Source organism: Corvus moneduloides, chromosome 4, assembly GCF_009650955.1.
Source record: "Corvus moneduloides isolate bCorMon1 chromosome 4, bCorMon1.pri, whole genome shotgun sequence".
NCBI lineage: Eukaryota > Metazoa > Chordata > Aves > Passeriformes > Corvidae > Corvus > Corvus moneduloides.
The window spans coordinates 72,695,379-72,708,431 of NC_045479.1; the positions used below are offsets into that span (position 1 = coordinate 72,695,379).

The 13,053-nt window shown below is 42.7% G+C and overlaps 1 protein-coding gene across 3 annotated transcripts in view; it reads right to left on the minus strand.

Moving 5' to 3' along the window:
- The window catches only part of CHCHD3 (coiled-coil-helix-coiled-coil-helix domain containing 3), a 128,441-nt gene extending 115,389 nt beyond the window's left edge, over positions 1-13,052 (minus strand). Inside the window, exons 1-2 of one of the 3 annotated variants that reach the window (XM_032106757.1) lie at positions 12,877-13,052; positions 11,210-11,282 (exon numbers count right to left, since the gene is read on the minus strand). In XM_032106757.1, coding sequence (XP_031962648.1) covers positions 11,210-11,282; positions 12,877-12,957 — 154 coding nt within the window. In that variant the 5' untranslated portion in view covers positions 12,958-13,052. The remainder of the gene's footprint in view (positions 1-11,209; positions 11,283-12,876) is intronic. The other 2 variants (XM_032106758.1, XM_032106759.1) reach the window with 2 other exon arrangements.
- Position 13,053: the final 1 nt, after the last annotated feature.

Genomic DNA, 13,053 nt, shown 5'->3' on the forward strand with positions numbered 1-13,053 from the left:
AGTTGTCCAGTTCCTGATCTTTATGGTTCAGAAGTTTATTGTAAAGCTATTTTATCTGACAGTGCAGGGAAATTTACTGGTGTCCTTTTCATCTTCTTGGACAAAATCTGTTTTAAATTCTTTCACATGTATTTCAACAAACTCCTTCTACGAGTGCAGAGGACAGGGAAATAATTATGTATTTTTACACATAGCAGGTGAGTAAAAAAGGGTTTTTTTAACTAAAACATCTCTTAGAAGTCACCACTAATGGCAAAGAATTGCCAACCACTCCTGCTCAGTCCAACACTCCCAAATGGGCCTCCCTGCACTGCCAGGGCTCCAAAAATAGCAAATTTTGATGTTCAGATCATCTACCACCATCACCTCTAAGAAGGAAACTCCAGCTGTGATTGTGCACTATCGGTGGCACTGAAAAGTCAATTTTCCCCAATTTCAGCTCTGCATTGGAGCTACTTTGGGCAGGAATAAGGAAATCACAAAGCTGCTCATCACTGTCACAAAGGCCTTGGAGGGAGGTTATTTTTATACCTTTCCATGGGCAGGAACACAGGCTGCAGGCACAGAATTTTACTGTCAAATGTTCCCGTTCCAACTGCTTGTGGAGCAGGTGGCTCTGCTCTTCGTATCAACACACCCCAAAGCTGCACCCACCACTCATTTCCACTAATGTTCATTAAAGCCATTTATTAAGTGCCACATCCAGTTGTTCCTTGATGTCACAGATCAAATGTGTGTGACATAAATTCTTTATTTAAGGTGGTGACATTGGCACAGATTTCCCAGAGAAGCTGTGGCTGCCCCTGGATCCCTGGAAGTGTCCAAGGCCAGGCCGGACAGGGCTTGGAGCAGCCTGGGATAGGGGAAGGTGTCCCTGCCCATGGCAAAAAATGATCTCTAAGGTCATTCCAAGCCAAACCAGTCTTTAATTCCATTATCTTAAGGGTCTCTTTCAACCTAAATGAGTGAAGAAATCCAGCAAGAAGGAGGATGGAAAGGATAACGTAGAATTTTGAAAGCACTGATAAGGTGGAAGGGGAAGCAGGTGGGATTCAGAGAAGCAAACCTGCAATTAAACCAGGAAAAGACAAGAATGATGCAAAGAGCAAGTGGACAATAATGATGGAAAAGGTGTTTTAAGAGAGACTTTTGTAACCATTCTGCAGCAGATCCATGTCCACTATGAATTTTCCCCATCTGTCCTGAGCAAATCCCTCTGAGGAAGTTCTTATGAATTCCACAAAACTCTTCAACAGTGCCATTGACACCAACCCATTGGCAAGATTTAAAAAAACATGTGAATAAATTAATTGTCCTTGAGAAATCTACCTCTGTGGCTAAAACTAATTATAAAGATATTCTAGGAGAGAAGGGAGAGGAAACCGTTAAGAATCCATAATCCTGTGAAAAAAACAAGCAGTGGAAGTGTCCCTACAGGTAAAGGTTAATGAAAGAAAAAAGTGTTTCACCCAAAGATAACACTCATCAATACCTCTGCTTGATCCCATTAAACAGATTTCTCAGTGGCTGGAGTCGCATGGGAAGATCAATCAGGATATCAAACTCCCACACTGCACATTTAAAGCCATTTAACACCCGAGCACTAAATTTTAAAGGGATTAAAAAATGTTCCAGTAGAACCTGAATATTGAGCAAAACTAGAAAAGGTGACTATCTCTGTATCAAGTCCTGATTTCACTTATCGATGACATCGGCACCGAAAGGCTGCACAAAATCTGAAAGCAATCACTTCATCTCAAATTGGATACAAAGAAAGCAGCAGTGAAAAATAAGTGGATCTTTAGCAGCTGTTGTGGTGTGCTCAATCTCATCTCCTGTTCATTCAGACAGGTTATAACAAGAGGCTGCTACAAAGCATCCATCGGAGCAGAGAAACCATAATTGCAGAATTTGTTTATTCCGCTCAGATGAAAACTCCAGCACGTTCAGGCTTGGAATTGCTGACTGGAATTTCAACATTTGTACAATGTCCTGGACATGGGAATCCCTTAGAAAAGGAAGTACAGGAGAATTTCCAAGTATTTCCTGATGCCTTGAGGACAACGTTTCCAGATTCTGACACCCCATACAGCAGCTTGTTTATTTTGGAGAATAATCTGGAAGTTAATTTAGTGCCCAAGTGGAAAAACATTTATTTCATGTAATATGACCCAAGAAGTCAGCTTAAAAATAGCCAATATTCACATTTCAAACATGTGCATCCTCAATAACTTGGTGCACAGGCACAAGCATTCATTTCTCTCAAGAAAAGTGGAAGTGACTTACACACATTTTGATGCTTTTTCTCCAACTCCAGCAAAACCAGCTTTCTTTATTGAATTATCAGCACACAGCTCCAGTATTGTCAACTTTGAATGTGTTTTCAGCCCAATATTCAGCCCTGTAATGCTGCTTTTAATAATAACTGAAAACAGGCTGTAAACAATGTGTAATCATGATGTTTATGGTTATTTTCATTATTCAGAAATTGTTTAAAAATAAAGGACAACACTGAAATGCTTGAAATTCTCACAACAACATTAATCCAACACCTGCATTTTTAATGATTTGCAATGAGATCTGCTAATAAAAATCACTTGTACAAATGACTGGTCTCAGCTGATGCAATGCTTACTACAAATGGTGGCTTTTTAGTGCTGCAAGTTGTGAGCAGACAGAAAACCAAGGTACTACAGGGAAGAAAAAGAGGCTGCAAGAGGTGAAATATGAAAATCTCAAGGAGAAAGAATAATGTGATTATCCCGAAGATGCTCCCAGAAAATTGAGGCATTTCTGAGGTTCACTTTGAATAGAACATTCTCTTTTCTTCTGCAAACAGAGAAAAATAAAAGCAGAAATAAATGTGTTCAACACTGGCACAGAAACACAAGAGCCACCAAGTTTTGACCAAAGTGATGTGATACAAGTGGTGCTCCTCCAAAAATTCCAGCTTCCTTAGGTTTCTGATTAACACCAAAATCACTCTTCTCAACAACCGCTGCCTTTTAATTTTTCCTACCCATTTCTCTGGATATTATTATTTTTTCTCCTTAAATTTCCTAAATTGGTGCCATCTCCTCTTGTTGAGAAATGTCAATTAGTAGCATCAGGGATAGTTGAGAGCTTTTTCAAGGATAAACTGCCTCCCTCTCATGAAAGGAGGAAAAGGGGGAGGAAAAGGTAAAAAAACACAAAGTGAAGCATCTTGGATAAACCATTCAACTCCTTCAGTAAAAAGTTCCAGAGATTAAGGGGAAGCAGAACCTTTCTGGGAAGAACCACCATCTCCCACCCTGAAAGAACAGCTGAGATTAAATGCTTGTTTTTTGGTGATTAACAAGAGGTGAAATCAAACATGGTTAATGAAGCTAAAAATGAGTATCTGATAAATTGGCTCCATGAAGCATTGCCAGAGGCACACATCAAACCTTGAAAAAATAGGGAAGAAATGTCCTTTCCTTACTTCCTAAATTTAGATTTCAACCAGCAGCTAGGTATAGCCGAAGCCCAATTTTCAGCCTGGTGTTGCTCAAAACTTTTAATATGACACCATTGAAAGTCAAAGAGTTCAGAACACAAGGAAAGCAGGATGGGGAAAAAAATTGTGGCAATAATTTATTGTGGCAATAAAGTTTTTCCCATTCCCTTGAGGCTGAGGAAAAGGATTCTAAGTGGTACCTCCTGTTTAACTAAACAACAACTGCACGAAGCTTTCAAGCAGCAGCACCAACAAAACACTTAACCTGCCTCAGCTGACAAGTGAGGAAGAGCTTTAGGAACACTTTGCTGCAGCCTGAAGATGAAAGAATAAAACAAAGTGTTTCTTTTCATCATATGCAATTAAATCGTAGGTTTAAAGTGTTCTTTTGTACCACACGGAGGAGTCTCTCACTGGTAAATAAATCGGAATGGGAAGAAAAGTAGCAATTTACTATTAAAACCTAAAGGTTTTATTACTTGGAGGTCTCCTTGTGCTGCTGAAGTTGTGTTACATCTAACAAGTGCTATTTTTCAATAATACAAAGGAAAAAAAAGCACTTAAATTCCTCTGCTCCTTCAGTCAGTGCAAAGATAAATTTGGATAAGAATAACTATTGTACTGTAAAACCACAGAGGATTCTACACAGCAGAATGGCAATTTCCTTGCTTGGTGCTATCAGGACTTGTGTTGGTGAAATCAAACAGCTCTAATTTACTCATTGGGTTTATCTCATTAAAATTGTCAATATTTTTTATTTTGTTCTTTAAGATAAAAAAAAAAAAATCATTCAAACTGCTCCAGATGACTTCTATTCCAACAATCCCTTAAATTACAAAGCTCTTTATCTGAGCCAGCTATCTGGGCTTTTTGACCTATAATCCCAGGAAGGTCTCTGAAGGACAAGAGAGGAATAGGACAGAACACAGACAATTCTGCAAGGACACACATGGGAGATTTCTAACAAAGACCACGACAAATGTTCCCCAAACAGGCATTTTCTTCCATCAAATTCTGATTTCTAATGGAAAAAGTAAAATTAAGAAAAACTGAAAGAAAAAAAAAAACATGTTGCTAGATAGGTTTTTTATTAATTTTAACACGCATAAAAGCCCCAAAACTCAAAAGCTCCACCACACAAGTCTAGCTCATAAAGCGTGGATAAACTCTGGCTTCATCTCAGCAAGTTCAGCCTAAGGCCAGGCTTAAAGTCCTAAAGCTTTTTCCAGGATTTAACTACAAAACAATTTACTCAGAACTAGTAAAAGGCAATGGCACCACTTCCATCCATAAATGCATAGATTTAGGCCTTAAAAGTCATTATTTCCTGACGTTTTGGAAAGGGCTCCAAGAACTGTGCCCAGTGCCTTAATTCTCCCTCCTGAATTGAGCTTACTAGAAATTAATAGAAGAATCACACACCAGCCGCCAACAGTTGTTTTCCAAAATGATTTTCCTGCTAAGTACTGGAAGATGATGCTTTAACAAGCACAAATCTCGTGCTCCCACATTAAAAAGCAGGTTTTAACTTTTAACTCACAAGCCATTGCTAAGCAAGTACTTTGGATGTGCTTGTTAAACAGCAGCTACGACAAAAATCCCTTTATTTGTGCGCTACACAAGATTTGGAGAGCCAACGCCTGCACTCAGCAAACCCTAAGAGAGCACAGGCAGCCTAAAGCAGAATAACATGAAATTTAATTTCCCCAAATCCACCAGAGACCCAAAAAGCACGTGGAAGGCAGTACATAAAAAGTATCTGTTTCTAAGAATAAATGGAAACAAAAAGCGACACTTCTAAATGAAAGCTCCTTGAAAAATAAATTCTGCCTCTCTGCAAGAAGCCACGCACAGAAAATGATTTGTAAAAGGCAAAAAACTGCAGAAGAAAGTGACCGTCACTGCAGTGAGTGTGCCTGAGACCTATTCACTTCTACGTATGAGGACAGGACCTGGCACATCCAGGGCTCTTCCTTTAAATTCCACCTGGAATAGCCCAAGTTCTCCATCAGTTGTAAAGTGAGAAACCTTTAAATCAATTTAATGTCCCCCAATATCTGACAATATTCGTGGAATAAATTGGCTTTTGCCTTGGCCCTCATGTAGGGAAACAAAACAAAACCACAGCTCAATCCCACTGATTGAAAAACTTAATTCCTCCATTTGCAGAACCCTTGGAAACCTCAGAGTTCATTTCTTTAGTTCCCTTCCCAACACTGAATAACAAATAAAGCAACAGTGGGAGCTGAAGGGGGGCTGGGAATCACTCACTGCAATTTCAGCCTTAAACACCTCCCACACTGGGGCCACTCTTCTCATTCCAAGTTGAACGGGATTGTTTCATTCCGACGAAAGAAACAGAGGGAGAGAGGAAGGGAGAGACAGAAGAACCTCTCCTACATTTGGCCTGGCCTTTCAACTGCACAATCACAGCAACACAGAATCCCAGAATGGCTTGGGATGGACTTTTGACTTTTCAGCTCATCCAGTCCCCCCTGCCATGGGCAGGGACACCTTCCACTATCTCCAGGTGTTCCAACCTGGCCTTGGACACTTCCAGGGATCCAGGGGCAGCCACAGCTTCTCTGGGCACCCTGTGCCAGGGCCTCCCTGCCTTCATTGGTAAAAAACTTTCTTCAACCAACCCAAATTTGTGCCATGTCAAACTCCAGGTTAACGTTTACACAAACGGCATTTCTTGGAGCATGTTTAGATATACTTAGTTATAAATTGTTCTTGTAGGAGTTTCTGGGTTTAGATCACTGCACACCACATCAGGATAACAACAGACATGAGCAAATGAGGTTCGTGGTAACATCAATTATAGGTTAAAAACATCACATTCACACAACAGGACATGTTCCAACACCTTTTGCCTTTTACTCCTGCTCGCCTTTAGCATAAAATGCCTCATTCCATGGAATGTCTCAGCACTTAAAAAGCAACTGAGCCATGCAGCCCAGAGGTGCAGGGCTGCTGAAATCCCAACGACAGTGCTTCAGTGGAGATCCAAAATACTGCTTTGGAGTGAAACAAATGTTGGGAATATAGCACAAGAGAGCAAGCCAGCACATTCCAGCTTTTCATTCACACCTTGCAAGGTGAAAATTCATCCGGTTCTAGATGTTCATGGAATGGTTTGGGTTGGAAGGGACCTTAAAGGTCCTTCATTCCCACCCCCTGCCACACCAGGGACACCTGCCACTATCCCACATTGCTCCAAGCCCCGTCCAACCTGGCCTTGGACACTTCCAGGGATGGGGCATATTCCTTTTCCACAATTATGGACATGTTCAACTCCCATGATTCACCAGTTTTTCACAGGAATTTCAGCACCAGTTGACAAGGCCTTACCAAGCCACCTGAAAGCACCCACAGAACACCCTGCACGTCACACAGACAGCAAAAACTTTAATTTCTGCAGCACCTCCTCCAACTCCCCTGCATAATTCCATCTTCCCTCTTCTGCTGCAATCCAGTGACAGGAATGTCAGGCTCCACTAAGGATTTGCTGTTACACTGACAGCACTAAAACTCTGGCACCTTTAGCAATCTGGTGAGTTACAAGACATTTCACCTTTGGATAATAAAACACTTCCATCAACACCTTTAACCCAAAGGATATCAATGGACATCACTGCAAAGAAAAGTCATCTCCAAGAAACTGTGTGACTACTAAGTAGCAAGAAATTATTAATATTAATTTATAACAAGCAAATCATGGCCTTCCAGGTCATCAGTGATCCACCTCAGTGTTGCCTGAGGGTCCCTCTTGATTTATTTCAGGTTTCCAGTACAAGTTTAAAACACTTTTTAGAAAGACTTCTCAGAGCCGCAAGTAGAGGAGGGCAAATAAACACAATCAAAAGCAAAACCCAAGCTCTCCTGGCTCCTGGTGCAGGAAGGAAGGTGGAAAATTCATGTCAGGAACTGCCTGAGCTTTCCAGGTGTCTCACAGCAAAGGGAATCAACCCAGGCACTGCCAAACCTCAGGTTTTTTCCTGTTCTAAAAATAAGAGGAATTCTAGAAAGTAACATCACAAATGTCAGTTCATTTCATCTTTCAGTTCATGCAGAGAAAAAGTACTGTTGGAACAAAAAGGTGGATAGAAGCAATTAATACATTAAAGGACAAAACTGCCAGGGTTTATTTGCAGAGGATTCTTGCTTACCTGGCAGAAGTTCAGCCCAAATTTGTAAACTTCCAGGTGCTCACAAAAACTGACAACACAGAATAATTCTCACAAGCAATAGTGCAGAGCTGCCCACAACATTTCTCCTGAGACATTCCAATTTTAATGCAGTTTTTCATGCAGTATCCAACTATCCATAGTTACTAATCTCATCAGGATGTGCTGCAACTCTTCAAAAACATTCAATTTTAAAAACTTATCTTAAAAACAAACAAGGAATGAGGGCAATGATTCTGCCGTTAAAATTCTCAGCCACGTTCCCTTGGCTGCACAAATCCAAGTGATCACAGTGGGCCCTTTCCATCTTTTAAGAATTAAAAACGCTCTGTGGCACTGAGCAAATGGATTTGCACACCCAAATCCTAGGATCACAGAATCCTTCAGGGTGGGAGGGGCCACAGGAGTTATTTCTAACCAGGATACAGGAATATTGGGAGGGACAGCTGAACTCCTGGCCGAAGTTGAGGTGAATGACACCTCTACCTTCTGCTGATCCCCAAATCCCCTCATTTTCCAGTCTCTCTCTGCTTCCACCTCATGCTGGCCTTATTTTTACCCTTTTAACCAGACCAGCCTCACAATGGATCCAATAATTTTCCTGAGTACTGGAATGTGCTGTTCATGCACCAGGAATAGGTTGTCCTTAAGGATCTCCCACCTTCCCTAAAGCCCCCCAAGAGCTTTCTCCTATGTGACCCCACAACCAAAAGGTGAAGTTTGTTCTCCTAAAGTTCAGCTAAATCCTAGTTTTGTCTCCAGTTAGAACCCAACACTTGAAATCCTCATTCCTGAACATCCCAGTAACACCTTGGTATGTTTCTGACCGGCACAAGGTATCGAGAGCCACTGAAATTGCACCCAAAACCAGACAGCAACACAAAAAAAGACACCAATCCACAAGAATTAATCCATGAAAACAAGCAAGGTGTAACCCAGCTCCTGAGGAGGCACAGAAGGCCTCATTTTACTACACCCCTGCTCAATATTTTGTCACATGGGGCCTTGGCTGATTTCTTCTCATGAGAACAGAATAACAAATGCAGTTTAAAAAAAAAGGAGAAAAAAACCTCTGTGTCCTTAATAGAACCTGTTTCTGCAAATGGGAAAGAAATGGCTGGCTGAGATGCTCAGCCTCTTAATAATTTAAGCATTTCTTCTTCTTTTTTTTCCCCTAATAAACTGTTAGTTTTTCAATATTCACTAAGCTAAATGAATTAAACCATTCCCTTTGTCTGAAGTTTTAGGTATAAAACACACCCAGGGAAAAAAAAACAAAACCTCATTGTCTGACCGAATTGCTTCCCATCAATATTGCTTTAGGAATTACAGACAGACTTGAAAGATTTTACACTTGTTAAATATTTTAGTGCATTTAATATTACTCAGAAGCCAGCAGGTGAGCCAAGCAAGCTGGGATGCTTTAAGACATTGTCTTTAGATGTCAGATTTCAGTGTAAGTGGATGCAATTTCATTTTCTGACCCCAAACTGAAGTGAATAAATTCATCATTATTGGCAAGCAACAAGACACAAATTCTTTCACGTAACCTAAGCCATTATTCCTCCACCAAAAGCTATCAAAGGCTTGCCTTGAAGAAAGGGCTGGGTTTAAGAGCTCTAATGTTTCTCCCTCTAGACATCTTTCCTTATTTATGTAAAGTGTTCTTTGTCTGGGATACAGAAGCACTTCACCAAAACCACAAGTTCTTAAAGGAAAAATACTCCTAAGGTTTTGCAAGCTTGAGAAGGTCAAGCAATTCATGGAATCCTGGAATGGTTTGGATGGGAAGGGACATTAAAGAGCTTTTAATTCCACCCCCTGCCATGGGCAGGGACACCTCCCACTGTGCCAGGCTGCTCCCAGCCCCAATGTCCAGCCTGGCCTTGGACACGTCAGGGATCCAGGGGCAGCCCCAGCTGCTCTGGGAATTCCATTCCAGCCCCTGCCCACCCTCCCAGCCAGCAATTCCCAATTCCCAATCTCCCATCCAGCCCTGCCCTCTGGCACTGGGAAGCCACTCCCTGGGTCCTGTCCCTCCAGGCCTTGTCCAAAGTCCTTCTCCATCTTTCTTTAGGCCACAATGAGCTCACCCCAAAGCTTCTCTTCTCCAGGCTGAACAATCCCAATTGTCCCAGCCTTTCCTCATAGCACAGGTGCTCCATTCTCCCCAATAAACTATGGACTCATTCCAAGTCTTTCAATAAATAAAAATAACAAAAAAAAAAAAAAAAAAAAAAAAAAAAAAAAAAAAAAAAAAAAAACAAAAAAAAAAAAAAAAACTAAGCAACCAAAAAAATAAAATGCACTATTTCCCAAATAGAAACAAAAATGAAAGCTCAAGATATGCAACAGTGTGAATTAGCAGAGAATTTCTGGGGTATCACAGCCCTCACCTCCAGTCCCCACACCCCAAAATCCCAGGATTTTCCCGTAACTCACATTTAAGGATGAACAGCAAACACCACAGGGAAAGCAGTTAAGACATGCAAGTGTTGTTCCATAAAAATCCTCTCTCTACAATAATTTCTTCACCACAGTGAAATATAGGAACACAAGGAAAAAGCTACTATTTAAAAAATTTTTAAAAAAGAAGATTCCCTGTCCGCGGTTCCCTGCCCATTGAAGGGGGTTGGAATGAACGCATCTTTAAAGTCCCTTCCAACCCAAGCAACTCTGGGATTCAGACCCCTCCAATTAAGCAACAGGAAACCAACTTTATGCTCCAGAAGGAAGAAAGATGCTAAATTCTGTTTACTCAAGTCCTGCTGCAAGGCTGCCACAGGACAGGTGTTTAATCAGTGCTGAGTTTGCTGGGGTTTTCTCTAAGTATCAAGGCAAAAGGCCCTTGGGGAATTCTGCTATCATGAATATTTCTGGAGCACTGATAAGAGCCTTACTTGAACTTCCCAGGTTTCAGGGAGTCCACAAATCACCTGTTCCAATCTCTGCCACTGCTCCTCGCTCCTGCAGCAGCTGCGTTGTGCTCGCTGTGCTGAAGGATTTTAAATTAGAGCAGAGCATTCCTGGCACGAGGTTTGATGCATTTCAACAGCCCTCAGTAACAAAATATAACAAGTTAAGAAAGCCATCGATCTATGTGAGCTGTAAATCACTTACTTCCACCATTCCAGGGTAGGAAAAGAGCACATTCTCTTTTTAATGTTTGCTTAAGTGTATTTCAGCAGAACCTCGCTAGAATAAAAGTCAGTTTTGATTAAATAACCAAGAATTTGCACTTCAGAACTCAAGACATATTTGGATATTTGCTTGTTCTGGGGTGTTTGGGGGTTTTTTTAAGTCTTTAACAATGGATAACAGCGTGGAAAGCCAAGTCTAATTTGTGTGTTACACTTGAATGTCAGCCAGAGGAAAACAAAGAGGAATTTCATTCCTCTAAAAGTCTGCAAAGCTAAAGATGAGCCAAAAAGTTAATGTCAAAAAAATCATCTCAGCAAAAGGGCAATGAGTTCATTACAATGCTCTGAAGGGCACATCTGATTCCTGTTTTCACATTAAAAGCAGAAAACCAGGAGCAAACCTGCACCTGATCCTCGGTGCTGTCTCCCAGGTGAGGAAGGTTCCTTCATCCGATCGATGACGCTGTCAGACAACTGCAAAACACAACAGGGTCACACTTCAGCTTCTTCTTTTTCCCCATTTCCCCTCCAAATGGAATGAAGCTTTTTTAAAACGAGCCTGGAGCCTCTCTGTAAGACATGACAGCTGCTAAAATTCAATCCCCAGCACAAAACAATCCCCTTACTTGTGAGGTGAGTGCTCCAAACAAACAGAACAAGAAGATTTTGGCTCTCAGAGAGGATACAGAGAAGAGTAAAGGAAGCAACACCTTTGGGCGTGTTGCTGGTAATTAATCAGCATTTTTGCCTTTCTCAGTGATTTAATTTGCCTTTCTCAGGTGCAGAGCACTCAACCCAGGAAGAATTTCATCCTGGGAAAGCCCTCAAAGCACTTGTGCAACACAAGTGGTCACAGTTGAACACAAAGTTCATTTGGATGTTGATGCAAGCACACAGAAAAACACTGCCCCAAACTGTACAGACTCAAGCAGAGTAAGAGCAGCCTCCAGTTTCAGATCTATGGAAGCCCTGGATAAAACTAACAAGAGTAAAAGAGTTATTAGCATAAGAACTTTCGGTTTCTAACTTCTGTCGTCAAATCACATAATTATTTGGGTTGGAAGAAACCTTAAAGGGCTTTTAATTCCACCCCCTGCCATGGGCAGGGACACCTCCCACTATCCCAGGTTGTCCCCAGCCCCATCCAGCCTGGCCTTGGATGCTTCCAGGGATTTAGGGCCAGCCACAGCTCCTCTGAACAACCTGTGCCATGTTTCAGAGCACATGGACTCTGCTCTGTGTGGAATATATAAATTTATATTACATTTATATCACTGCCACCTATTTACTCAAGAGCATTAAATGACCAGAAATGAAAATATGAGTTTGCTGAAACAGAATGAACTCTCAATGCTCTTCCTGCACCACTCCTCCCTAAAAGCAGCAGTAAGTGGTAAGTTATTATCATTCCTGATACGAGCTACATAGTGTCTCCCATGGAAAAATTCCTAAGCTGCAAGAATTCCCCAAGTTCCTTGTGTCACAAGTCGTATTTTGGAATATTACAGACGACAGGGGCGGCATTCCCGCCACCTGCCCTGGAACTGAATGTGGCTGCCCCATCTCTGGAAGTGTTCAAGGGCAGGTTAGACGGGGCTTGGAGCAACCTGGGGTGGTGGAAGGTGTCCCTGCCATGGCGGGGGTGGCACTGGTGTTCTTTAACGTCCCTTCCAACCCAAACCATGCTGGGACCGCTGATAAACAGGGAGAGACGGAGAGCGGCTCGGCGGGCGCACAGGAAGTTGGACACTCAGCGTGAACGGGAGCAGGACACGGGAAAGGGAGGAGCTCCGGCATGTGGAGGTCAGGGAAAGACAAACCGAGCTCCTGTAGTTACAGATTTCCCCTAGAACGGGTCACCACGCGGGGCACACGGCTCCTTATCCCAGCTGGGCTGGAGAGAGGGGAAATCACTGCGGGAGACGGAGGGAAGCGGGACAGAAGCAGGGACAGAGGCAGGAGCAGGGACGCAGGCGAGGGAGAAGGGGAGAGGCAGAGTGAGAGAGGGAGCCGGGGCCGGGCCAAGCCCGCAACGCCCCGGCGAGCCCCGGGCCGGCCCCGCGCTCACCCGCACGCCCTTGACCACGGTGATATTCTCATTCTCGTCCGCCTCGAAGGTGACGCGCCGAGTGCTGCCGCCGCCGCCCATCTCGGCCCGCGGACACACGGACGGCCCCAAGGAGACTCGCCGAGCGCGCTGCCAGCCCGCCCCGCAGCAAGGCGGCTCCTCATTGGCCCGTCGCCC